Source organism: Malus sylvestris, chromosome 17, assembly GCF_916048215.2.
Source record: "Malus sylvestris chromosome 17, drMalSylv7.2, whole genome shotgun sequence".
Lineage (NCBI taxonomy): Eukaryota > Viridiplantae > Streptophyta > Magnoliopsida > Rosales > Rosaceae > Malus > Malus sylvestris.
In genome coordinates, this window is record NC_062276.1 from 21,030,389 (window position 1) to 21,058,094 (window position 27,706).

The 27,706-nt window shown below is 37.0% G+C and overlaps 1 protein-coding gene and 1 non-coding gene across 3 annotated transcripts; one reads left to right on the forward strand and one right to left on the reverse strand.

Annotated features, from left to right (window-relative positions):
• Positions 1-7,282: 7,282 nt before the first annotated feature.
• Positions 7,283-13,427, forward strand: LOC126611036 (nuclear poly(A) polymerase 4-like). Of its 2 annotated transcripts, XM_050279211.1 has the most exons (12): positions 7,283-7,806; positions 7,900-7,977; positions 9,093-9,200; positions 9,405-9,467; positions 9,568-9,729; positions 10,322-10,435; positions 10,553-10,615; positions 10,713-11,042; positions 11,163-11,327; positions 11,421-12,205; positions 12,634-12,707; positions 12,805-13,427. In XM_050279211.1, the coding sequence occupies exons 1-11, from the start codon at positions 7,672-7,674 to the stop codon at positions 12,701-12,703; spliced, it is 2,073 nt and encodes a 690-aa protein (XP_050135168.1). In that variant the 5' UTR covers positions 7,283-7,671; the 3' UTR covers positions 12,704-12,707; positions 12,805-13,427. The 2 variants fall into 2 exon arrangements, with proteins under 2 accessions (XP_050135168.1, XP_050135169.1); XM_050279212.1 differs by lacking the exon at positions 12,634-12,707.
• Positions 13,428-27,117: 13,690 nt separating this feature from the next.
• Positions 27,118-27,222, reverse strand: LOC126612704 (small nucleolar RNA R71). The gene has a single exon (XR_007619271.1). It is a non-coding gene; the product is annotated as a small nucleolar RNA R71 (small nucleolar RNA).
• Between the last annotated feature and the right edge of the window lie 484 nt (positions 27,223-27,706).

Sequence of the window (27,706 nt, forward strand, 5' to 3'; positions counted from 1 at the left end):
TCTAATGGCCTAAATTTAAATTCAACGGCTAAAATAATTTATTTGAATCAAAATTCATCCAAAAACTCTATAAATACATGTTTGATGGGGTCAGTTTAGTGAATTTTTAAATTTCTCATAATCAAAATATTTTTAGATTAAAATGTTCATAAAATTAATTTAGTATGACCAAGATAATTTTTTCTTTAAAAAAGTATTTTTTAAAAATTAGTCTAAATCCATTCTTTAATAATCTGGGGCTAAAAATTTAACCTATAAGAGTTAGAGCAGAAAAAATGTTTTTGGGTTAAAACCTAAATTTTCTGGGCAAAAAATTTTAGATTTTAACCCAAGGGTTGGAGATGATCTTAAAGAATGAATTTAGGCTCATTTTTTTTTAATGTAACTTTAAAAAAAAATTATGCAAACTATCGTAATTTAATTTTAAAACCATTTTAACCTACACATATTTAGATTCTGATAAATATTGAAAAATCACTAAGCCGACATCATGAAACATTATGGAAGAATATGAAACACATGATAGTTATATATACAACTTTGAGATAATTTTTTTTTTTTAGCCGTTAGATTTAAATTTAAACTATTAGATCAATTTTTCATAGTTGGATTTGATCATATTAGACTTCAGCCATTAGATTTAATGAATTTATAAATATAAAACAAAAAACAATTTGAATGTGGATTGTTGGGTTAACCAACACTCCATTTAATCTGTAGATGACAAAAAGAGGCGTTAGGCTCAGCCACAAGGCCGACAACACCCACGTGGGTGGGATCTCTGCCTCTTTAAACTTCTGCATGTTAAGGCATAAGACGCGTTAAGCACGGAGCTGCCTTCCTTTTGCTAGCGTGTCCAAGCGCAGACGTGGGCCAGCCCACTAACCCAAACTCAAATCTTGACCAGAATTTGCCCCAATTTTGAGTTTTAACCCATAACTCCATTTTGGCCCAAGGGTTGAAGTGTTTTGGGGGGAATAGAAGCCAAATTTTGAGATTTACTCCAAGAGTTGGAGTGGTTCTTATAAAAAAAAAAAAAAAGGGAAAAATCATATGAGTCTCCCCCACGTCGCCACGTGTAATGGGTAAGAAGTAGGGGTGGGCACGGGCCGGGCCGGCCCCAATTTTGGAGGAACCGGACTTTACCCGTTTTAAACAGTAACGGGGCAGGACGGGCCGGGTAGAGGGATTTTGAGTTTAGGAACCGGACCTAACCCGGCCCGTTTCAAACGGGCCAATTCGGGACAGGTCCACGGGTCCAACTCTTTTTTTTTTTTTTTGTAATTTATATACTGCACAGCAACAGAGACATGTTTTAGAAAATTACAAGATCTGTTTCTCAAGCTTTTACACACATGAGCTATTTTTTAAAATTGAGGATGCGCTACACATCAATTCTTATATATTCTTATACACACACACACACACACACATAGGCCTGGCAATTCCTGACACGACCCGATAACCCGACACGACACGACACGACACGAAATTAACAGGTGTTCGGGTCGACACGATAACGAAACGGGTCGTTATCGGGTAACCCGATAAGCACCTGTTAAGATAACGGGTTTGTTCGGGTATACACGTGGGTAACACGATACACGATAAGCAGAATATTAATTTAATAATTTATAACCCTAAAAAAATACTATAATAATTATATATATATATATATATATATTAATTTAACAATTTTATACCCCTAAAAACTATAATAATTATATATATATATATATATATATATTAAATTAACTATAATAATTATAATAATTATATATACTATAATAATTATACCCAAAATATTAACTTTAATAATTATATATATATATATATATTAAATTTTATACCCCTAAAAACTATAATAATTATACATACAAAATAAATAGATTTAAATCTACTTAATAAATAAATATATATATATATATATACACACACACACCATTGAACTTCATGGGATACGAATTATACGAAACTAATTTCAACGATCCAACCGTCAAACATGTTTGTATATACTTCGAGATCGCATACGCCAAATATTGCAAAAAACAAACATTCAGAAAGCAAGTAACGGGACAAAACGTTTTTACGGTTATAAACGAAAAATCACGAGTCATTTTAACTCCGATTTTGATGATTTTTTACAACCACACTCCTTGACCCTATATGAATACAATGATTGAATTCGATCTTCAATTTAAAATATTTACACTAGTGGATACCACAAAATCTTATGTTATACTTAATAAAAGTATGAATAAACTCTTAAGTATTAGTGAATCTATTGTTTTGATGGGATACTCATTCTACAAAACTAGTTTCAATGATCCAACCGTCAAACATGTTTGTATATACTTCGAGATCGCATACGCCAAACATTGCAAAAAACAAACATTCAAAGATCAAGTAATGGGACAAAGGTTTTCGACGGTTATAAACGAAAAATCACGATTTAACGGTTATTTTAACTCCGATTTTGATGATTTTTTACAACTACACTCCTTGACCCTATATGAATACAAGTAATGAATTCGATCTTCAATTTAAAATATTTACACTAGTGGATACCACAAAATCTTATGTTATACTTAATAAAAGTATGAATAAACTATTAAGTATTAGTGAATCTATTGTTTTGATGGGATACTCATTCTACGAAACTAGTTTCAAAGATCCAACCGTCAAACATGTTTGTATATACTTCGAGATCGCATACGTCAAAAATTACAAAAAACAAACATTCAGAGATCAATTAACGGGACAAAACTTTTCGACGGTTATAAAAAGAAAAATCACGATTTAACGGTCATTTTAACTCTGATTTTGATGATTTTTTGCAGCTACACTCCTTGACCTTATATGAATACAATGATTGAATTCGATCTTCAATTTAAAATATTTACACTAGTGGATACCACAAAATCTTATATTATACTTAATAAAAGTATGAATAAACTATTAAGTATTAGTGAATCTATTGTTTTGATGGGATACTCATTCTACGAAACTAGTTTCAATGATCCAACCGTCAAACATGTTTATATATACTTCGAGATCGCATAGGCCAAAAATTGCAAAAAAAAAACATTCAGAGATCAAGTAACGGGACAAAACATTTCAACGGTTATAAACGAAAAATCACGATTTAACGGTTATTTTAACTCCGATTTTGATGATTGTTTACAACTACACTCCTTGACCCTATATGAATACAATGATTGAATTCAATCTTCAATTTAAAATATTTACACTAGTGGATACCACAAAATCTTATGTTATACTTAATAAAAGTATGAATAAACTATTAAGTATTAGTGAATCTATTGTTTTGATGGGATACTCATTCTACGAAACTAGTTTCAAAGATCCAACCGTCAAACATGTTTGTATATACTTCGAGATCGCATACGTCAAAAATTACAAAAAACAAAAATTCAGAGATCAATTAACGGGACAAAACTTTTCGACGGTTATAAAAAGAAAAATCACGATTTAACGGTCATTTTAACTCTGATTTTGATGATTTTTTGCAGCTACACTCCTTGACCTTATATGAATACAATGATTGAATTCGATCTTCAATTTAAAATATTTACACTAGTGGATACCACAAAATCTTATATTATACTTAATAAAAGTATGAATAAACTATTAAGTATTAGTGAATCTATTGTTTTGATGGGATACTCATTCTACGAAACTAGTTTCAATGATCCAACCGTCAAACATGTTTATATATACTTCGAGATCGTATACGCCAAAAATTGCAAAAAAAAAACATTCAGAGATCAAGTAACGGGACAAAACATTTCAACGGTTATAAACGAAAAATCACGATTTAACGGTCATTTTAACTCCGATTTTGATGATTGTTTACAACTACACTCCTTGACCCTATATGAATACAATGATTGAATTCGATCTTCAATTTAAAATATTTACACTAGTGGATACCACAAAATCTTATGTTATACTTAATAAAAGTATGAATAAACTCTTAAGTATTAGTGAATCTATTGTTTTGATGGGATACTCATTCTACGAAACTAGTTTCAATGATCCAACCGTCAAACATGTTTATATATACTTCGAGATCGCATACGCCAAAAATTGCAAAAAACAAACATTCAGAGATCAAGTAACGGAACAAAACATTTCAACGGTTATAAACGAAAAATCACGATTTAACGGTCATTTTAACTCCGATTTTGATGATTGTTTACAACTACACTCCTTGACCCTATATGAATACAATGATTGAATTCGATCTTCAATTTAAAATATTTACACTAGTGGAAACCACAAAATCTTATGTTATACTTAATAAAAGTATGAATTAACTCTTAAGTATTAGTGAATCTATTGTTTTGATGGGATACTCATTCTACGAAACTAGTTTCAATGATCCAACCGTCAAACATGTTTGTATATATTTCGAGATCGCATACGCCAAAAATTGCAAAAAACAAACATTCAGAGAGCACGTAACGGGACAAAACTTTTCGACGGTTATAAACGAAAAATCACGATTTAACGGTTAATTTAACTCCGATTTTGATGATTTTTTACAACTACACTCCTTGACCTTATATGAATACAATGATTGAATTCGATATTCAATTTAAAATATTTACACTAGTGGATACCACAAAATCTTATGTTTATACTTAATAAAAGTATGGTATAGTACTATTGTTTTATTTTTTTTCATAATTATTTTGGTAAACTTCTCATAATTTGAATGATTTTTAATGTTTGGTTTTTTCTATGCTTAGTTTATGTAGAAGATAGTTATGACGTGGAAAACCTTACTGAAAACATCATCAACATAACTCTTGAAGGCAATAGATCAAGCCAAAGTTCCAATGCAATTTCATGATGATCGATGTAAATCGAGGATTTTGTAAATTGAGGTTTAAACTTTTGAGAAAGATTTCACAACCTTGAAAACAAAAACTGTTTCATTTTGCATATCCTTGCACATTTAAAATTTGTAATAAATTAGTAGTGTATGTATTATTTTTTTATTAGGCTCTTATTTTCGAGTGTAGATGTAGTACTTAAACGACAAATGTGTTTTAATGTTTTGAAGTAATATTTATGTGGCAATGTGTGGTATGTGCAAATTTAAGAAAAAAAATATATTTTTCTTAACGGGTCATAACGGGTCGGGTCACTTTACCCAACGGGTAAAGTGACACGACCTGTTAAGGACCCGTTAAGATAACGGGTGTGACACGACACGACCCGTTAAGATAACAGGTGTTACACGAAAACGACACGAACACGACTGACACGACCCGTTTGCCAGGCCTACACACACATATTAATGAACCGGATGTGGGAACTCGGCAAGTATCATTATCAATCACCAATAAGGCACTGAACTCAAAACTATATAAATCCTTATGTAATGGACTGTACAAATTCACTGAATTTCTAAATCCTCAACAACTTCATCTCTTCAACTAGTGAAAGAGTACAACCATACTATTGTTTGGCATCATAACAATATTTGGTATTGCAATAGCACCTTAACAAGAGGGTACACAGACCCTTGATCCTATCATTGTAAAATAAAAGGCTAGAAGAAGTATGATTCGACATAGCCTAGTCTCCCACTAAAACAAATGACATTTTTGCATTCAACGGACAACACTAGATTTCATTAACCAAACATAAATATAATCGTAAAAGAAAGGCAAAATTAAATGTACCAATAAATGAATGAAGTTCTATAGCCAATTTTGCACCATGCTCAATGCCATTTCAAGCATCTGTGGTACTTGAGCTAAACAAAATGTGAATGATTAACCATAATAGCAGAACCCCATCGGCCGTAATAATACATCGAATCTGCTCTAGATTAACCACAACAGCCTTTTCACTTCCAAGGATGGTTGAAGATACATCTTATATAAAGCTTTGAATGTAAATTCATCTCTGAAGAACATCATATACAAATTCAATCTACAAACTCATCTTTGACTTACAAACATCAAGATTGCAGCTTCAATTACCAATTTTAGTTCAAAAATAAATATCTTCAAAAAATTGTAACAAATTTAAATACCAACAACTTAAAATCAACAATCTATAAGCAGATCCATAAAATTCAAAACCAATCAAAAAGTTTCAGCAAGTAATTAAATCACAGCAGTCCATATAATGAATCGAAAAACTTATGCAATCACAACCCCAAAAAACCTAAATTCCCAAATCAGAAACCCACATAATTCCTAAATTAATTGAAAAGCTTATGCAAAAACCCTAAATTCCTAAATCAGAAACCCAAATTCATAAATTACCCAGGGATTTGCAAGATGATGGTGGTGTTCTCAATGGCGAGGATGGTGTGGTGGTGGCCAGAACTCGCGATGGTGTGGTTGTGGTGTTCTTCCCCGATTGATGTCGACACAATCTCAAGGAGTCAAGTCCAGTAGGGGTGGGAGGGAGAACGAGAAAGTGGGGGGATGGACAGAGATGACGCCTTATCGAGGCCTGAAACGAGAGATGAGAGGAGATTCGGGGAGTGAGTGCGACTGTGCGAGGTCTGAGAGAGTCGGAGAGACAGGTTTGAGAGAGTCAGAGAGATGGACTCTGATATATGTTTTCGAAAAGGATGATGAGTGGTGCCGTTGTATTCACCGAGAAGGATGATGGGTGGTGCAGTTGTATTCGCCGAGGAGAATCGACAGTTGGTGAGGGGATTGGAGTCGAGGGAAGGACAATTGGAGTCGAGGGAAGGACAATTGGAGTCGATGGAAGGGAACTCTCGAGGGACTGAGGTCTTAGAGTTTGAGAGAGTGAGAGTGAGAGTCGGGAATTGGGATAAGAGAGATAGAGAACTTAGGGTAACACTAAAACAACAGTTTAGATTAGATATGTAGCTTATTCATCAATCTGGTCCATTCATTTTAATTACAAACGGACCGGTCCGGGTACCCGCAATTCCTATACTCCAGGAACCAGCCCGAACCGAAAATCACAAAGGCCGCCCCGTTTCTCTTTTTTAAAAGTAGAAACCGGCCCGTATCCGTCCCGAACCGTCATTACCTGCTCCGACCCGCAGTTCCTATACCCGTTTGCCCAGCCCTACTAAGAAGGATCTGTTGAAAGTTACAAAAGTTTCCTTGTAGTTGACGTTACTACTGTGCAGTGTACAAACCCGGCCGGTGGAAGAGCGCACCAGGTTTCCCTCTTCCTTAATTAACGGCGCGCACCGCGTAACCACCATAACGCCGTTAAAAAGTAAAAAAATATCAAAACACAAAAAAACCCATTAAAAAAAAAAAAAAAACCAACCGGCCGCCAGGCACTCTCTCTCTCTCTCTCTCGTCTCATTGACTCCTCCATCTCTCTTCTCCGACGCGTTTTAGGGTTTGTTTTCCTTGTTCGGTTTTGTATCTGAATTTTCAGAAATTTCCCAATTCGTTACGCTTTTGGAATTCTTATCTCTTTAGGAAAGTTCTCTGCTTTTCGATTTCCTTCCGTTATTAGGGTTTCGGCTATGTCTTTACTGTAAAAGCCTTTCCTCTTGCCCTCTTTTCGTAGATTCTAGGGTTTGGGTTCAAGATCCTGCGATCTTTCTAGTGGAATTCTAGGGTTTTCTGATTTTGTTCGAAAGGATTTTATTTTATTTTTTTTCAATTTCGTTTTGGGGATGCTGAGATGGTGAGTTCCGAGGGATTGAGTGCTCCGCTGTCGCTTCCTCAAGTGGCAGCGAGGCAGTACGGAGTGACAAAGCCAATATCGACTGCCGGGCCGACGGAAGTCGATATTCTGAGGACATTAGAGTTGGAGAAGGTTTGTGCTATCGAATTTTGATTTGGAAATATTGATTATTTTTTGGTTCTTGATGTTCTGGTTGTGAAAGTTTTTGTTTCTGGGTGTTTGAAGTTTTTGGTTGATGCTGGGCTTTATGAAACCAAAGAAGGAGTTGCCAAGAGAGAGGAGGTTCTTCGGCGTATCGAGCAGGTGATTATTCTTTGTTTTTAAATTTCCATAAGAGAAAGTTTTTGGTTGTGAAAATTGTGCGCTAATGAACACTTAATACAGTTTTAGTATTGTAGACTTGTTTGAGTCACTAAAATCCAAAGAGAGCGATTAGAAAGTTATGGTTTAGGACAGTAATTATTTACTATTAATTTGATAATTGTTTTGATGCTTACCATCTTCCAAAATTTTCAGTCAGAATCTATTATGCAGAATATAAATCTCTTCGGTTGATTGCCTTCTTTTGTTTGTGCTAATTGTAGGTGTGATTGATTTTACTATTAACAAACTTGTGTTTGTCTTATTTATTCATTGTTGCCTAATTTTTGGGTTTAATTGCTGGGTTATGCTAGGGTGACCAACTGTTTAGACAAAATTTTGTAAACATATGACGTGGTTGTTGATGATTGGATTGTTACTTAAGTGTGTTGATTAATGTGCTTATTTCCTTTTGGTGACACATCACATGGTTTACAAATTTGGTGTAAAAAATTTTTCTTCCTAGCATTACTCTTAATTGCCACTTGTAATTACAAATATGCGCTGGTAGGGTGTTTATATCTCATGGGTTTGGATGTGTAATTATATTTTGTGTCATATGGGAACATCGAATAGGTTTTCTGAGGTTTAGAATAAGAACATCTAGAAGACTGAAAGGGGTGAAAATATTCTACACTTCACTAATGGCAATGATCCTGTATTAGTGTATGATGAGTAAAAAGTTGCAGACATACGGTTATAGAGGTAAAGTTAGAGTACGTGTCTTGTATAAATTATAGTATCCCCTTAAAAACTATATGACTAATAAAGTAGCAAAAGCTAACTTGTGATGCATGACCAGGATGATAGCCTGTACAAGCAACTATTTTTGTTACAGAAAACATTTTGATGCTGACCGTTGGAATAAAATTCATGGTTTTGGGTTTGATGTGTTTCTGATTAAAAGCCATGCTTTTGATATATCAGCCTTATGAGATCTGTGATTAATGTCTATGTTAATCGGCATTGATATTTTGTTTTTGTTCCTTTTATAATAATCTATTTAGTTTCAGTGATTTGTCATTTTCAACTTTCCCATCCCCTCTTCTGATTGTTAGATTGTCAAGGATTGGGTGAAGCAACTTACTCGCTTGAGAGGGTACACAGATCAAATGGTTGAGGACGCTAATGCTCGTATTTTTACATTTGGGTCCTATAGGCTCGGGGTAAGTGTGGTTGCTCTTGATTTTGTTTTTAGATTTCGATTTGTGGTCTGAATTGGTTTGTGAGAGAGGGAAACAAGACTTTGAAATACAAAATGTCTTTAGTCGTTGCTCCATCAACTTTTTACTAATTTGTTATTTTTCTTTGCCAATGATATTGGTTTTGCTTGTTCAGATTTTACTTGTATACTGGTACTTTTTATGTAGGTGCATGGTCCTGGGGCTGACATAGACACGTTATGTGTTGGGCCATCCTATGTCAATCGAGAGGTAAGTATTGATGTGAAGCAGTTTTTCCTTGGAGTTCTGAGTCTTGTCATTGTTCACTCTATAACTGTATGTTTATTTAGTACTGTTATGTCATATTCAGGAAGACTTCTTCTTTGTATTGCACAACATTCTTGCTGAGATGGAAGAGGTGACCGAGCTGCAACCAGTTCCAGATGCTCATGTCCCTGTAATGAAATTTAAGTTTGACGGAATATCGATCGACCTCCTTTATGCTAGTATTTCTCTCTTGGTTGTACCAGAAGTAAGTGCTGAACACTTGTTGATGAACTTACTTGAAAAAACCCAAGTATTATGGAAGAAGTATGGAAGTGCAACACTTTATTTTTTCTGAAGTTGACGTGCTATTTTGTGTATGACATGGTTTAGGGGTTTTCTCTCTCCTCTCTCTATGTTGTCTTTCTGTTATTTTTTTGATGTGATATGCGGGTTGGCCGCAGGCTTTGACTGCGTAGCTGTTTAGGATAGATTAATTTGTTTTTATGTTCACCATCTATACGTTCGCTGTTTCTATTTAAGAGAACTCTGCCGTTTATTGAACAATATAATAAAACATTCTTTACGTGTAATTCAAGGGAAATATAAGTGTTCAGTTAGCTATCTGAAAAAATAAGCTTAGCGTATAAAATTCCCTTATGGTGATCGTAGGAAAACAGGTTTTGTACATTACCAGGTTTTGCTACTTATTTGCTGTAGCTAATTTTCAACTTATCGAGATGTATAGCATTTTAGAATGTTTTTAATTTATCATGTTAATCGCATTTTTTTTGTAGCCTTGGCATTTGTCCTCTTCATCATTTTGCATAATCAATCTAGGGGTCTTTTTTATTAAACAGGACCTGGACATTTCTGATGTATCTTTGTTGTACAATATCGATGAGCCTACTGTTCGAAGTCTTAATGGCTGCAGGGTCGCAGATCAAATTTTAAAGCTTGTTCCAAATGTTGAGGTCAAATGCTTCCTATGATTGGGTTTAATTTGTATGCCGATTGCCAGTTTTTATTTTATGAAGACATATATGTACTGATTTATAGTGAACCTCTCATGTGGTATTTTTTGGTTGTAGCACTTTTGCACAACACTCAGATGCTTGAAATTTTGGGCTAAAAGACGCGGTGTTTATTCCAATGTGAGTACCTTCTCACTTTGGAAGTTATTCTGTTTTATATTTTTTATTTTTCAACATTTAAGCTGACTGCGTCCTGTATGAAAACATTTATTTTCAGGTTACTGGATTTCTTGGCGGAGTAAACTGGGCTCTTCTTGTTGCCCGGGTTTGCCAACTTTATCCCAATGCAGTTCCCAGCATGCTTGTTTCTCGATTCTTTAGGGTCTATACGCAGTGGCGGTGGCCAAATCCTGTCATGTTGTGTCCCATTGAAGAGGATGAACTTGGCTTTTCTGTTTGGGACCCTCGCAGATATCCTCGTGACCGGACTCATCATATGCCAATTATAACTCCTGCATACCCTTGTATGAATTCTAGCTATAATGTTTCACAAAGTACTCTGCGTGTTATGGTCGAGCAGTTCTGTTACGGAAACAAGACCTGTGAGGTTTGTACTTGTTCTGTTCCCTTGCCCGCACATTTCATTTAGTTTTGTGGTATGTGTTATTTAGCTTGCTTTGCCTGGCTGACTATTTTATCCTTTCTTCTTTTCATTTTTTAAATCCAGGAAGTGGAATTGAATAGAGCTCAATGGTGTGCATTGTTTGAGCCGTACATGTTCTTTGAAAGCTACAAAAACTATCTCCAGGTTGACATAATTGCTGCTGATGTTGACGACTTGCGTGCTTGGAAAGGCTGGGTGGAATCTCGACTGAGGCAACTAACTCTAATGGTAATAACTGTATTTTCATTTTTTTCTTCTTTTAAAAATAGAAATGTTAGTATATTGTTACCTCATATTTTGGTGTGTTTTTTATATTTGCAGATTGAACGGGATACTTTAGGGATGTTACAGTGCCATCCTTGTCCACATGAGTATGTTGATACGAATAAAGAATGCGCACATTGTGCATTTTTTATGGGTTTGCAGAGGAAACAGGGTGAAAAGGTTCAGGGTCAGCAGTTTGATATACGAGGGACTGTTGATGGGTTCAGGCATTCCATTAATATGTACATGTTTTGGAAACCAGGGATGGAAATTCATGTATCTCATGTTCGTAGAAGGCAACTTCCTCCTTATGTGTATCCTGATGGTTGTAAACGACCTCGACAATCCAGAGTTATGGTCCAGCAGCAGGCTGATGATGGCGAAGCTTGTGGGAGTGGTTCTAGTGAGAGACACCTGAAGAGGAAGGATCTTGATGGGGTGGAGGTGAATCAAGATACTCCACCGCAGAAATGGCAATCTACTAGCCCTCTGCCCCATGGTTTGGTTTCTCCTGTAATTATCAATCACAAGGCAGGCAGTGCATCTCCAGAGCCTTCGGATAAAGGTTTTAGCATGGAAGTAGTAGAGTCAAATAAAATAACACTGTCTGGTGAAATGGAGCCTGGATATGCCTCCAATTCCAGTACTATTACAAATGTTTCAAGCAAGGGCAGTTGTGATGATGCTGGATTTGGATCAGTGGCTGGTAGCTGTGAGGGGAACACTAGGAGCGTTGAGGGAAGCAGTGTTGGGAGTAACAACCCAGGATATTTGCTGGGTGATGTGTGTGAGGCAGACTCCGAAGCTCTTTCGGATAGTGGATGCGTAAATGGAAACCTACGGTAAAATGAATCCCATGAAGCATTAGAGGTTTTGGATTTAAGTTCCTTTACTTTGACTCAGTTTTCTGGTGAATCATTTTCATTATCTGGTTGCTTTCTTCTACAACGTATTATTATGCTAGTTGGATGTCGTCTTAATTTTGTTCAGTTTAACTCAGAGATTCTATGACCAAATGCACCAATGGCATAAAAGTAGCAACATCTGAGGTATCTTCAAACACTAGTGCACGTCCTGCCAGGATCTGCGTTGGTCCTCATTTATGTTGTGCATGTTTAAACATTGGACATTTGGGAATACCCTGCACCATAACTAGCTCGTTTTCATTCTCCTTAAGATCCTCTTATCTCGGAGCTTTAGTTTGTGCTGACCAATCTATCTAATTTCTTTTCATCTTTTTTTTTTTTTGTTTTTTATGTTTTGCGTTTAGTAAAAAGGTGAATGCTGCACTTGGGACGGTTGGTACTCAATTCCAACGAGGGATAACTCAGAACAAATAACAGGGTTGGGGCATGTGTATTGAACTTCTTCATATAATTTTCTTGATTATTTTGAAGTCTTGTTTATCTTTATGCTTCGCCTTTTGCTGTGGTGATAACAGGTTGAGCCTAACATCAATGGCCTGAGCATGTTGGATCTTTGTGGATTTTTCTGAAATTAAGGAGCTTCAATTAATGAGAGAGGACGAAAGCCAGCAGCTCGGGTAAGTGTTCTTTTTATTGCTGGCTTTCATTTCGTTCTTTACCAGGCATGCTCGTCTATACAACCTTGTGGTCAAAGCCAAGAGATTCGAACGGGAAGTTTGTCTTTTTGTACAATTTACTTCTTTAGCATTTATGAATTATGCTTATCTGCTCAACTTTTGAGCTTTGGAAGAGTCTTAAGAGAATTTATTCAATTGCTCGCTGAACTTCTGCAGATAGGCATTAGTTTTTTACTTTTAGTCGTCTGGGCGGGTGTGGCCAAAGGTTTTTACACTTCGTAGGTACACTGGATCTAGGGAAAAAAAAAAAAAAAAAACCAAAAAAATTGAAAAAGGAAAAAGAGTTCGTAGTGTGTTCTTTTCGCAACCATGGTGGGGATTGCTTTGGCTATGTAAGGTGCTCAATGTGCACTGGCCTTTGTGTTCTGAGTTTGAGTGGGACCACTGTTGAGGTTTGTCTGATCTTCAATGTTTGTACATTCTATCCTATGTAATGAATATTGAAAATGTCTCCGTCTCCATGGCTCGTTACTTGTTCTGTAGAGATAATGTCTGGTTCAGATTGTGTTTATTCGTACGACTGTTTTATTAATCCTTCCAAAATCAGAATACAGTACAGTTTACGCTGTTGTAAAGCGTTGAAGTAAAGACGCCATACGTATTGCACTGAGAAAATTGTGAACTCATTCATAGCAGTCTTTCTACTTGATCATTCATCGCAACAAATGCCGAACTTGAAGGCTGCATTGTTTGGTCATTCATCGCAATAAAATCGGTCCAACTCCGTTCAAGTAGTTCTTGAGGATCCTTGAAAAGGTTTAAATTGTCACTGTACTGGTTTGGTACTGAAGTGCTTTTATAAAAAGTAGGTATAAAAAAAAATCGAGTTCAAAAAGGTGTTTGGTAAACACTTAAAAAACAACTTATTTTTATATTTTTGGATGAAAAAAAAGCTGAAAATGTGAAGCAACAAAAATAAGCTAATTCTCATAGTACAGCAGAAGCAGTTGTTTGGAGTGATTTTTGAAATGGACTAAAGTTGTCGCTTATCACGAAGTATTGCAATCATATCCATTGACGAAGTTTGATTGCCAGTTTGATCACTTTATTGATTTGATATGTTGAACGTGAGATCCTATATAGATCAGCGAGTCATATTAATGGACTAGGATTCTCTTCTCTCATTTTTCTATCTCCTTCCATCTTCTCTTCTCATATTCTTTTATTTTGTCTTTCTTTTGCTATATAAAATTAATATTAAATGTTGATTTGGCTTAACTGTAACGGTTCAAATAGGAGAGGAGGGAAGGGGAGGGAAAAATGGGGAAGAGAATCCTACTCCCATATTAATTGGGTCATTTTGACATAAAAATCTCATCAATTCAATGGGGAGTAGACGTTCAAACAAGGAAAATATATAAATTGATATAATTTCAAAACCTAAGTGAGAGGTCTTAAGTTTGATTCTCATCGAAAGCGAATTTGAACCACATTATTGTTAGTTCATTATGAGGCAGTCCACGCCCTTTCTCCCTAAGGGTGAAATATGAAAAATTAGATCATGTCCCAAACGTCATCAGAAAAGTGCAGTAAAGTATAGATAGATTTTAGCTTTTATATTAGTACCCCACAATATGTTTAATACACCCAACATTAAAATTTAATATGCAATAGCAATTTTGGCCTCATAAGGTTTAAAAAATAATAATTATTTACATACGCTCCAAATTACTTTTAACGTGTATAACCCAAGTTCTATCTTTCTTCTTCACCCCTTAAAACCATACTCACCCTTCTAGAACAAAACCCTAACTAATGAAACTACAAACACGTTAATTGAAAAAAAAAACATGAAATCGACATTTTAGAAGCTTCAAATGAGGTAACAACAACAACAACAACAAAGCCTTTTCCCACTAAGTGGGGTCGGCTATATGAATCCTAGAATGCCATTGCGCTCGGTTTTGTGTCATGTCCTCCGTTAGATCCAAGTACTCTAAGTCTTTTCTTAGAGTCTCTTCCAAAGTTTTCCTAGGTCTTCCTCTACCCCTTCGGCCCTGAACCTCTGTCCCGTAGTCACATCTTCGAACCGGAGCGTCATTCGGCCTTCTTTGCACATGTCCAAATCACCGGAGCCGATTTTCTCTCATCTTTCCTACAATTTCGGCTACTCCTACTTTACCTCGGATATCCTCATTCCCAATCTTATCCTTTCTCGTGTGCCCACACATCCCACGAAGCATCCTCATCTCCGCTACACCCATTTTGTGTACGTGTTGATGCTTCACCGCCCAACATTATGTGTCATACAACATCGCTGGCCTTATTGCCGTCCTATAAAATTTTCCCTTGAGCTTCAGTGGCCTACGACGGTCACACAACACGCCGGATGCATTCTTACACTTCATCCATCCAGCTCGTATTCTATGGTTGAGATCTCCATCTAATTCTCCGTTCTCTTGCAAGATAGATCCTAGGTAGCGAAAACGGTCGCTTTTTGTGATCTTCGCTAGATTGCTCCGGTCATTAGTGTGGATAAGTATATAAATGGATAGAGATAGGAAAGCAAACACAAGATGTACGTGGTTCACCCAGATTGGCTACGTCCACGGAATAGAAGAGTTCTCATTAATTGTGAAGGGTTTACACAAGTACATAGGTTCAAGCTCTCATTTAGTGAGTACAAGTGAATGATTTAGTACAAATGACATTAGGAAATATTGTGGGAGAATGATCTCGTAATCACGAAACTTCTAAGTATCGGAGTGTGGTGTCGTCTTGACTTGCCTTATCTGTCTCATAGGTAGATGTGGCATCTTCTCTGGAAGTACTCTTCCTCCATCCAGGGGTGGTATCTTTAACTGGTGGAGATGCACAAGGTAATGTATCAATTTCACTTGAAGCTTACTTGTAGTTTCAGGCTTGGTCAAGCGCGATACAAACCATGTAGTAAGAGTCCCCCAAGTCGCCGAGCTAGGGGGTCTGCTGAAAGAGGTGACAGACAAGGTAAGCAATCAGAGCTCCGACTGATTGTTCACCTTCTCCCCATCTTGCAGCAGCATGAAGGATAAAGAGAAGAAAAATGAGAAGAAAAATGAGAAGAGATGATATGAGATACTTTTGCTTTTGAAGAAGTAACTTTCCACAGGCTTATTCTTGAACTGAGCTGGAGGATTTTCTGGTTTCCTCCAGAGTATAAGGCCGACTGAAGAATTTGAGGGTCAAAACAAGTCCATCAAATCTAGAGTACGTTCCACCCTGCTGATATGGGATACTTTTGCTTTTGACAGAGTAATGGATGTATCGGCACGTGTGCTGTTACGCTTGTCTCCACATGCTTCCTTGTATCCTTCGCACTTGCCCTATTTGTTCCTCAAGCAGATGCGGAATCTTCCCTGGAAACATAAGATGTTGAAGATGAGTACTCGAGAGCAATGCCAGGTAAGTAATCAGGTAAGGGGTTCCAGGCAGTCAGTTCCTGGCTGGAAGCTTGATTCCAAGTGCTGACTGATTGCTCTCTTTCTCCTTGTCTTGCAGGTAAAAACAAGGCCAAAGGAAAAGACAGGGAAAAAGCATGATATGTGATACTCTTGCTTTTAACCCTGATGATATGAGATATTCTTGCTCTAGTATAGCTTGTTTGCAGAGGTATTATCGGGGGGAAAGAAAGCTGAATATTTCGAAAGGCTTCGTTGGGAGTGCCCTCTCAGATATGATGAAGGGTTGAGCATTTTTGCAGGTCTGCCTGTCTGTTGGGGATGGAGGTCGACATATATAGGAGTCTCCCTAACAAGTAGTAATGCTATTCCTTTACCCTGCTTGGTCATAGCACGGTAGTGGGAGCTGCCAGTTTCACATGTTTTAACTCTGTCAGAGCACTTTGAAAAAGTGGTCTGTGGTATCTGGCTCTCGAGATTCGAAGAACGATGCCTCTTCGATTTTTGAGAAAGCAATCATGCTGTGGGTCTGGCTCTCGAGATTCGGAGAGCAGTGTCTCTTCGATTTTTGAGAAAGTAATCAGGTTGGGAGTCTGGCTCTCGAGATTCGGAGGGCGGTGCCTCTTCGATTTTGGAGCAAGCAATCTTGTTGGGAGTGTTTTCTCGAATGTGAGTAAAGGTTGGGCATGTTTGCTAGTCTACCTTGCCATGAAGCACAGAGGTTGACACACAGGGACTTTCCAATTATCCAGCAATGGTACTGTTCCTTTACCCTCTCTTCGATTTTTAAGAAAGTAGTCATGTTGAGAGTCTGGCTCTCGAGATTCGGAGGACGGTGCCTCTTCGATTTTGGAGCAAGCAATCTTATTGGGAGTGTTTTCTCGAATGTGAGTAAAGGTTGGGCATGTTTGCTAGTCTACCTTGCCACGAAGCACAGAGGTTGACACACAAGGACTTTCCAATTATCCAGCAGTGGTACTGTTCCTTTACCCTTGTGGGTAATAATATGGTAGCTAGACCTTCAAAATTTATGGGTCTAAACTTTGTTAGTGCTGTTTCTTTGCTATTCTTTTACCCTTCTTGGTCAGAGCGATGTAGTAAGAGTTGCAAGCTTCACGTGCTCAACTTTGGCAGAGAACTTTGGCAAAGTTATCTGTGGTACCCATGAGCTATTGTTGCGTGTGGGAAGTGGGTGATTGAACAATAAGATTCATGTGTTTTCTACTTCCCCAGAAGTCTTCGACAGAATGCCCATAATTTTCGCAAAGCTGAGTGTGCGTGTGACAGGTGCTGACAAGGCTGGAAAAGTAGGTGCCTCTTCGATTTCTGAGATCGGCCCTCGTGGTCTCTGGGGAGCCCAGCTTTTGAGAAAGCGAGCGCCTCTTCGATTTCTGAGATCAGCCTTCGAGGTCTTTGAGCAGCCCAACTTTTGAGAAAGCAAACGCCTCTTCGATTTCTGAGATCAACCCTCGTGATCTCTAAGCAGCCCAGCTTTTGAGAAAGCAAACGCCTCTTCGATTTCTGAGCAGGCGCCTCTTCGATTTCTGAAGCTCCGTCGAGTGCAGATTTTTATAGGGGCTGGCATTAAGTTCCAAAGCACACTTGAATCTCCACCAGTAGAAGCTTCATTCTTGCATTTCTAAGATCTTGATTTGTCCGACCTCTTCTCTCTTCAACACCTTTGAAAATGTCTGGCCCCTCCGACCGTCGTTTTGACTTGAACCTTGTTGAAGAGGCAGCCCCGCCTTCTCCAGACAACATATGGCGCCCATCATTCGTCTCCCCTACTGGTCCTCTTACCGTTGGGGATTCCGTGATGAAGAATGATATGACCGCTGCGGTGGTGGCCAGGAACCTTCTCACTCCCAAAGATAACAGACTACTTTCCAAACGGTCTGATGAGTTAGCTGTTAAGGATTCGCTGGCTCTCAGTGTTCAGTGTGCAGGTTCTGTGTCTAATATGGCCCAACGCCTATTTGCTCGAACCCGCCAAGTTGAATCATTGGCGGCTGAAGTGATGAGTCTCAAACAGGAGATTAGAGGGCTCAAGCATGAGAATAAACAGTTGCACCGGCTCGCACATGACTATGCTACAAATATGAAGAGGAAGCTTGACCAGATGAAGGAAATTGATGGTCAGGTTTTACTTGATCATCAGAGATTTGTGGGTTTGTTCCAAAGGCATTTATTGCCTTCGTCTTCTGGGGCTGTACCGCGTAATGAAGCTCCAAATGATCAACCTCTGATGCCTCCTCCTTCTAGGGTTCTGTCCAGTACTGAGGCTCCAAATGATCCCCCTCCGGTGCCTTCTCTTTCTGGGGCTCTACCGACTGCTGAGACTTCTCCTAAGCAACCTTTGTGAAGGCTCCCTCTTGTGTGTTTATTTTGACTCATGTATATGTACATATTTGTAGCTTATCGGGGATATCAATAAATAAGCTTTCCTTCATTTCAACGTATTGTGTTAGATACACCAAAGCCTTCTTCGCTAAGTTCTTTGAATTTTCTTTTGTTGAAGCTTGTATGTTGAAGCTTTCTGAGTGGAGCATGTAGGTTGGGGTAGTGTTCCCTTAATTTTCCGAGTGAGGAAAACTTCTCGGTTGGAGACTTGGAAAATCCAAGTCACTGAGTGGGATCGGCTATATGAATCTTAGAACGCCATTGTGCTCGATCATGTGTCATGTCCTTCGTTAGATCCAAGTACTCTAAGTCTTTTCTTAGAGTCTCTTCCAAAGTTTTCCTAGGTCTTCCTCTACCCCTTCGGCCCTGAACCTCTGTCCCATAGTCGCATCTTCTAATCGGAGCGTCAGTAGGCCTTCTTTGCACATGTCCAAACCACCGTAACCGATTTTCTCTCATCTTTCCTTCAATTTCGGCTACTCCTACTTTACCCCGGATATCCTCATTCCTAATCTTATCCTTTCTCGTGTGCCCACACATCCAACGAAGCATCCTCATCTCCGCTACACCCATTTTGTGTACGTGTTGATGTTTCACCGCCCAACATTCTGTGCCATACAGCATCGCCGGCCTTATTGCCGTCCTATAAAATTTTCCCTTGAGCTTCAGTGGCATACGGCGGTCACATAACACGCCGGATGCACTCTTCCACTTCATCCATCCAGCTTGTATTCTATGGTTGAGATCTCCATCTAATTCTCCGTTCTTTTGCAAGATAGATCCTAGGTAACGAAAACGGTCGCTCTTTGGTATTTCTTGATCTCCGATCCTCACCCCTAACTCGTTTTGGCCTCCATTTGCACTGAACTTGCACTCCATATATTCTGTCTTTGATCGGCTTAGGCGAAGACCTTTAGATTCCAACACTTCTCTCCAAAGGTTAAGCTTTGCATTTACCCCTTCCTGAGTTTCATCTATCAACACTATATCGTCTGCGAAAAGCATACACCAAGGAATATCATCTTGAATATGTCCTGTTAACTCATCCATTACCAACGCAAAAAGGTAAGGACTTAAGGATGAGCCTTGATGTAATCCTACAGTTATGGGAAAGCTTTCGGTTTGTCCTTCATGAGTTCTTACGGCAGTCTTTGCTCCTTCATACATATCCTTTATAGCTTGGATATATGCTACTCGTACTCCTTTCTTCTCTAAAATCCTCCAAAGAATGTCTCTTGGGACCCTATCATACGCTTTTTCCAAATCTATAAAGACCATGTGTAAATCTTTTTTCCCATCTCTATATCTTTCCATCAATCTTCGTAAGAGATAGATTGCCTCCATGGTTGAGCGCCCTGGCATGAACCCGAATTGGTTGTCCGAAACCCGTGTCTCTTGCCTCAATCTATGCTCAATGACTCTCTCCCAGAGCTTCATTGTATGACTCATTAGCTTAATACCCCTATAGTTCATGCAATTTTGTACGTCGCCCTTATTCTTGTAGATAGGCACCAAAGTGCTCGTTCGCCACTCATTTGGCATCTTCTTCGTTTTCAAAATCCTATTGAAAAGGTCAGTGAGCCATGTTATACCTGTCTCTCCCAAAAGTTTCCACACTTCGATTGGTATATCGTCTGGGCCTATTGCTTTTTTATGCTTCATCTTCTTCAAAGCTACAACCACTTCTTCCTTCCGGATTCGACGATAAAAAGAGTAGTTTCTACACTCTTCTGAGTTACTCAACTCCCCTAAAGAAGCACTCATTTCATGTCCTTCATTGAAGAGATTATGAAAATAACCTCTCAATCTGTCTTTAACCGCGTTCTCTGTAGCAAGAACCTTTCCATCCTCATCCTTGATGCACCTCACTTGGTTTAGGTCCCTTGTCTTCTTTTCCCTTGCTCTAGATAGTTTATAGATATCCAACTCTCCTTCTTTGGTATCTAGTCGTTTATACATATCGTCGTAAGCCGCTAACTTAGCTTCTCTGACAGCTTTCTTCGCCTCTTGCTTCGCTTTTCTATACCTTTCACCATTTTCATCGGTCCTCTCCTTGTATAAGGCTTTACAACATTCCTTCTTAGCCTTCACCTTTGTTTGTACCTCCTCATTCCACCACCAAGATTCCTTTTGGTGTGGGGCAAAGCCCTTGGACTCTCCTAATACCTCTTTTGCTACTTTTCGGATACAACTAGCCATGGAATCCCACATTTGGCTAGCTTCCCCCTCTCTATCCCACACACATTGGGTGATTACCTTCTCTTTGAAAATGGCTTGTTTTTCTTCTTTTAGATTCCACCATCTAGTCCTTGGGCACTTCCAAGTCTTGTTCTTTTGTCTTACTCTTTTGATATGTACATCCATCACCAACAAGCGATGTTGATTAGCCACGCTCTCTCCTGGTATAACTTTGCAATCCTTACAAGTTATACGATCCCCTTTCCTTCAAATGAGGTAAGATTTAGTTTATTTATTTATTATTGTTTTAGTGATTTCAATGACATCGACATGCCTATAGCTGATTTCTCTTAAAAAAAAGTATGATTGATGATGAGAATCACACACCTAATAAACCTTAACCATATCTGATCACAAGGATCCCTAGATCAGATACCATGGCTGCCATAATTTTTTTGCGTTATAATTTATTTAATTTTAGAAGCAGCGTAATAGCCTAATCTGTTCCTCTAATTCAATGATTTAACAACTCAATACATTCCCTTGATTCGACCATATGAAAAGAAGAGGATTCATCATCATCCAATGTCACTGCAGCTACTATATATCAAGCTCTACATTCCTATGGCTGCCATATTTGTTTCGATTTTTTTGTTTTTTAACTTCCTCATCTTCCTCATCCACTGCTGCGAAAATCATCTTTCTCATCTGCTGACGTTGAATACCCACAACCTTCCACCTCTTTCCATAGAGCAAATAGGATCACAAAATTGAAGGGATAAAGAAATATGAAGGGATAAACACATGCAAATAGAATCAAATAATTGTTCGCAACACATCGTTCAAATATTGAGGGATGTAGGATGATAGTATTTAGAATTATATGAAGGCATAGAGAATAGAAGAGATCCGGATTCACCGGATTCACTCCGGCCTTCGGAAACCATCAGACTAAAAGTGTATTCGAATCACTTTAATAGAGAAATTAGAAAAATTCCAAAATCACACCGGCTTCAGTATCACACCGAAGTTGTCTAGGATGACTAAGAAATAAATTCTGTGGATAATAGCTATAGAACTCATACATCTCTTCTTGATCAGATTCTTCTTCATTATTAATTTGTCTGCTTGGCCTATACGTGTTGAATAGCGTATATAAATGCAATTTTGTAGGGTCTCTTATATTAGCATCTCCTAAAATATTTGATACATCTCATTCTAGTTCTTCTAATTTTAACGTATCGGCCTTTTTAGCTTTGATTGCTGAAATACCCTTACTTTCAAATATATCTAGATTCTTATTAAATCTAGTCTTGTTTTACTATTGCTATTAACTTGTAATTTTCATATAAAGCCTACGCATAATTGTAAATTATCTTTATTTTCTATCATATCGTATCTTATCGATTTTACAGAAATATGAAGATCTTTGTAAAAGCCTTTACATGGGAGCATAAATCGTAGTTGACAATGGACTACTCTAGCATTTTCTGACATATCAATTTCCATCATTTCGATTGTAACTGCATCTAGTTGTCTATGTCTGTATCTAAGATACTTATTAAACCTTCACTCCTAATTGTGGTCTGGTTAAACTTTTGACTCCTACTACTATCCTTCCAAGATGTATTAAATTATATATATTATCTATCTATTTCGTCGTAAAATTCTTTAGTTATTAAATTAATTCTACTTACATCCTTTTTGTCTACTGCTCTTATTATCTATTCTTGATAATGACTGTATAATTTACTTTGGCTAAACCACTCCCCTCTTTTATACCAATTTTCAGGATTCAAAAGATATAAGATATTTTTGTTCAAAAAAAAAAGAAAAAAGATATAACGTATTATTTCTAAAAGCTTCTGCTTCTCTTTCAGTATTTATTTCTTCTTCTATTCTTACAAGTTCTTTCCCTTTGTTATACAAACTGTTATTACTTTATCTAATATAATTTGGATTAGATTTTACTAGCGCTCTAGATGATCATGCGAAATTCATATTGCTAATTTAGATAATTCTTTTGTCCATTCTCTTATTTTCCTTTTTGAATTGATTAACTGCAAAAGCTCTACTTTAATTTGAATGTTATAGTCGAAATCACCAAGTCTTCTAATGATTCTAACTGAAAAAGTTCTTCTATTCTATATTCTTCTAAAGAAGTCTGGAGTATAAATATCCATCTTCTGAGATGTTTAATCTGATTATCATCATAGGTGCAATGAGTATTATATTTTGGTTCTGCACTCATAAATTTGAAGTAAATGCTTGAGTCGTTTAGTTGTAAGTCCAACTCGATACTTCTCATTTTTTTTTTCTCAAATAAGTAATATCTTAGTAATAAGAAAATATCTTACTTGAGTTTTAATGAAAATTTATCTAGAATTATTCTTTAAGTGTTCTTATTACTAATATAACCACAGTTCATGAAAATTCCGGCACCTTTCATACATGTTCTATTAGCGCCTAAATAGACCTAGACAAAGCTTATTAGCAGCAATGGTCATTTTAAGGTAAAAGACTCGGAGATATTAGTTGTGCAGAAAAACATAACCGATTGATTTTCGTAAGAACAAAAGAGTAATACAAGGTCAAGATTCATAAAGATTAATTAAGTATTCATAGCACTCAAGCAAAAGTACTTCGTTAAAACAAGAAAATTATATACAGAGTTTACTGAGGATTTTCTCTTTCGGGAAGTCCCTTGAAAAGCTAAGATTTTACAAACTTACCTTAAAAACACTCCTGAAAGACACACGTTTTGGGTGGAATTCAGAAGATTTCAAGTAAAGTTACTTGCTATGAATTCTAAACATCTGCTAATGCAAAATCATCCTTTATTTATATCGTTGAGGAGTTCACCGAGAACCCATCTCTCAACCACACAGACCAAAGTGATTTCCACGTAAGGTAGGAATCAGAAAATAATAAAATTTTATTAACAAAGAAAATGATAAGATGCCACAGCCTGGCAAAGCAAAAGGAAAGAACAAAAATATGCCACGAGACTCAGATTTTTAACATGTTGTTTAATACTCATCACCAGCCTTTCTGGAAATACAGATAGGAGAAAGTCCTGATCTGTGTAAGGAATGATTAAGGAATCTAAGGAATCTAAGACCCCATAATCTAAGAGTAACCCAAAAGTGATTGGCAAGGTTATAACCGAAGAAATTCTAAATGGTCTAAATTATGATAAATTAATAGTTGCTTTCGTGAAAAAGAAGGGGAAACTACTTGAGGGTGAAACATTTTGTTTGATTATATGAACATTTATTTCTGGTATTGATCTAGGGTGATGGGCTAAGTAATTCAATGCGGAAAAACAATATCCACATTTATTTCTTTCTTCAGATAAATATATTGAATATCTTTTGGTAAATTCTTAATCTTTTCTCTCATATGGAAGTTTGTATTGTTAAAGTTAATTCTTTGCTTCTGTTTGCTGTCTAATTTCTGATGTCCTTTTATGTAATTTGTAACGTTTTTCAGTCGACTCAATTCTGTGTAAAAGGGCTGACTGTTGCCTTTATCAGTCAACCCATTCTCTTTATCAGTCGACCCAATTACTTCAGTCGGCTTATGTATTGAGCCATATATATCAGAAATATATGAATGAAAAGATCAGATCTCTGTTTTTATAAAAAGCATCATCCCTCTGTTTCCAAAGCACTTTGTTTCTTTGATTTTCAATCTTTATCATTTTATTCAAGTTTTATTAATGATGAAAGATTGTCTAAATACCAACATGGTATCAGAGCCAATCTGATCAAAGAGTGGGGCGTTTTTTTATTCTCAAAAAGGGGGAAAATTCTAAGTGAAACCCTATAATCAAAATTTTTCAAATTCATGGCTGGTTCAAGTAGCAGTGGTGAGATTCGAACTCCTATCTTTAGTGGGTGAACCACGACTTCTGGAGGACAAAGTTGAGAACAATTTTTGTATCTCATGATTTGTGGAGCTTGATTGAAGATGGCTATGTTGCACATCTAAGTACTGTGGTTTTGACAGAGACTTGATGAGTAGATTTTATATTATATATTTTACCCTAATCTTAGTATATTTTGGTTAATATTTTGGAAGAATTTTGATACTTTGAATTGTATTTTCAATATAGGACTTTCGACTTCCTCTGGAGCAAAACAGGACCAAATGGACGAATTTTGGAGTAATTCCAGTTGGAGGACGTTCGTTAGTCACTTATCGTGATCGTATCAAAATTTGGGATTTTTCGACCAAGCGGTTATTTTCTGGTGATAAAATAAAGAAGCGGTGCGCAGTGCTGGAAAATGACGTTTTTGGGCTTAAATTGCGTTTTTGGAGTCCAAGATGACCTCGGATGGGTTCGTGGCCTTCTGGAAAAGTGTTCAACATATCCCAAACATTAAATCTAGCTACATTGGGCCAGTTTTGGAGCAGCTTATGGGTCAAAACGTGGCTGTTCAGATTTTAGACGAATTTTATCATTTAATTTAGGGTTATGTTTCCTAAGTTTTTTTGGGGGGATTATTAATTTTTAGTTTCCTAGGGTTTGGTGGAGGCTGAGCAGATATATTGCTTGGCCGTCTACCATTTTTCTTGACGTTTCTTTTATGCAATTTTGGAGACAGAGATATTTGTTAGGGTTTTGGAGACTTTTTACTTGAAGGTGTTTTCAATCATTTTCTTGAATATATTTTCTATGATTTCAATTATGAATATGGGGAACTAATTTCTATTGCTAGGGCGAAACCTTGAGCCTTAGCATGAATATGTGATTTTTATTTAATTGCTTATGATTGATTGCATGCATACTTTGAATTGTTAATCACCGAGATAAAAAACTATCTAATTGTCTTAATGCTTGATCACCATTAGGATCTTTAGAAAAGTAATTTGATGCAATTTTGGTCGGAAGGTTCCCTGAAATTGATGCTAGCTTCTTGTGATTAATAATTGTAATTTCACTTAGGATGAATATCGCGTCTTAAGGATTGCATGGTTTTTCAAAGGATTTTCATAAAGCATAATGAGTCTTTCATGTTCAAATTTGATCCAAACGTCCGGACGGGTTGCATGTTAGATATACGTTCTATGTTGGAGGTTCCAAGTAGAATATGAATTAGGAAAATCTAACCTTCAAAGTGGCATGTATAGATCATAAGTAATGGGTAAAAATTCATAGGATTGTTAGGTGATGGTAGAACCCTAGTGCTTTCTTAATTTTATTCTCCCAAAACTGTTTTCTTCTCTCTAGCTCTAATATTGTAGATTGTTTATTTTAATTCATTAATTTCGTTTTTATTTTAATTAGGTTATAAAATCAATCACCTCAACTTCTATTTTACAATAATTAAATGAAATCTGATTAGTTTCGAATTATTTAATAGTCCCTGTGGAGACGACCTTGCGAGATCCGTTTATACTACAATAACCTTGTGATTCTTGCAAGTAAAATAGGAGATTTAAGCTCGTTCACATGAGTAGTAAAATCCCTATCAAGAAAATGGCGCCGTTGCCTTGGATTATTTAAAATAATCCCTACGAATCAGATTTTCAATTAGTTATTGCTGTTTATATATATATATATATATAATTAATTTCATTTTTATTTTATTTTTACATATTACAATAGTACAGCAGTGCAGATTTCATAAATCTGTGCATGGTCAGCACCCGTTCAGCAGTGCAGAAATTTATTCCACTTGATCCAGAACTTGAGCAGAATCTAAGGAGGAGACGCAGAGAGCAAAATTTGCAACGGGTTCCTCCTCTGCAGGGAATTTTTCTACAGTCTTTAAATTCTGAAGACCTGCACAGCAAAGAAAAAATGGCATTTGTAATTCCAGAAGCTGGTCTACCCCTGGGTGATTCACTAACAGCTCATACCACAAATATACCAAGTTGCATTACTTATCCGGCAGTGGAGGAAGGGTCTGCATTTGAAATAAAGCAGCACATGTTGAATATTCTACCTACGTTTCATGGGTTATCATCTGATGATCCTAACATGCACATTGCAGAATTTTTAATGGGGTGCAAAAACATTTTGGTAAGGGGATTTTCAGCCGAATCTATTAAGCTGCGTTTGTTTCCATAGACACTAAAAGATCAAGCAAGGAGATGGCTCCTCACACTCCCATCTGGAAGTATTAGTACTTGGGCCCAACTCAGTGAAAATTTTTTAAACAAGTATTATCCGGCTTCTAAGACTCTTGACATGAGAACTCAGATTTTATCTTTTGCCCAAAAACCAAATGAGGAGTTTCATGAGGCGTGGGAGCGGTTTAAAGAGTTGATTAGAAAATGTCCACATTCGGGTATTAACACTACTGATCAAATACACATATTTTTCAGAGGGTTGAATATGACTACAAAAACTCTTGTCAACGCTTCATGCGGAGGTTCGTACAAAGATAAAAATGCACAAGAGGCTTGTTTGTTATTTGAAAAAATGGCAGCAGATACTCAGCAGTGGGCAGTTGAGCAGCCACAATCTAGATCTGTTTTTGAGATGTCTAACGGCTCTCCGTATGTTACAGCACAAATTGAAAAAATGGAGAAAAGGCTTGATGCAAAATTTGACATGTTATTACAGAGAATACCAAGTTCCCAGGTTGCTGTACAGTAGCCCTTACAAGCTGCCTGCAGCATTTGCAACATGATAACTCACGATTTTATGAGCTGCCCACATAAAGATGTTTCTCCAAATTTTACAGCAGAGCAGGTTAACGCATTTAACAATTTCCAGCGCCCCCGATATGACCCGTATTCTAATTTCTACAACCCAAGTTGGAGAGATCATC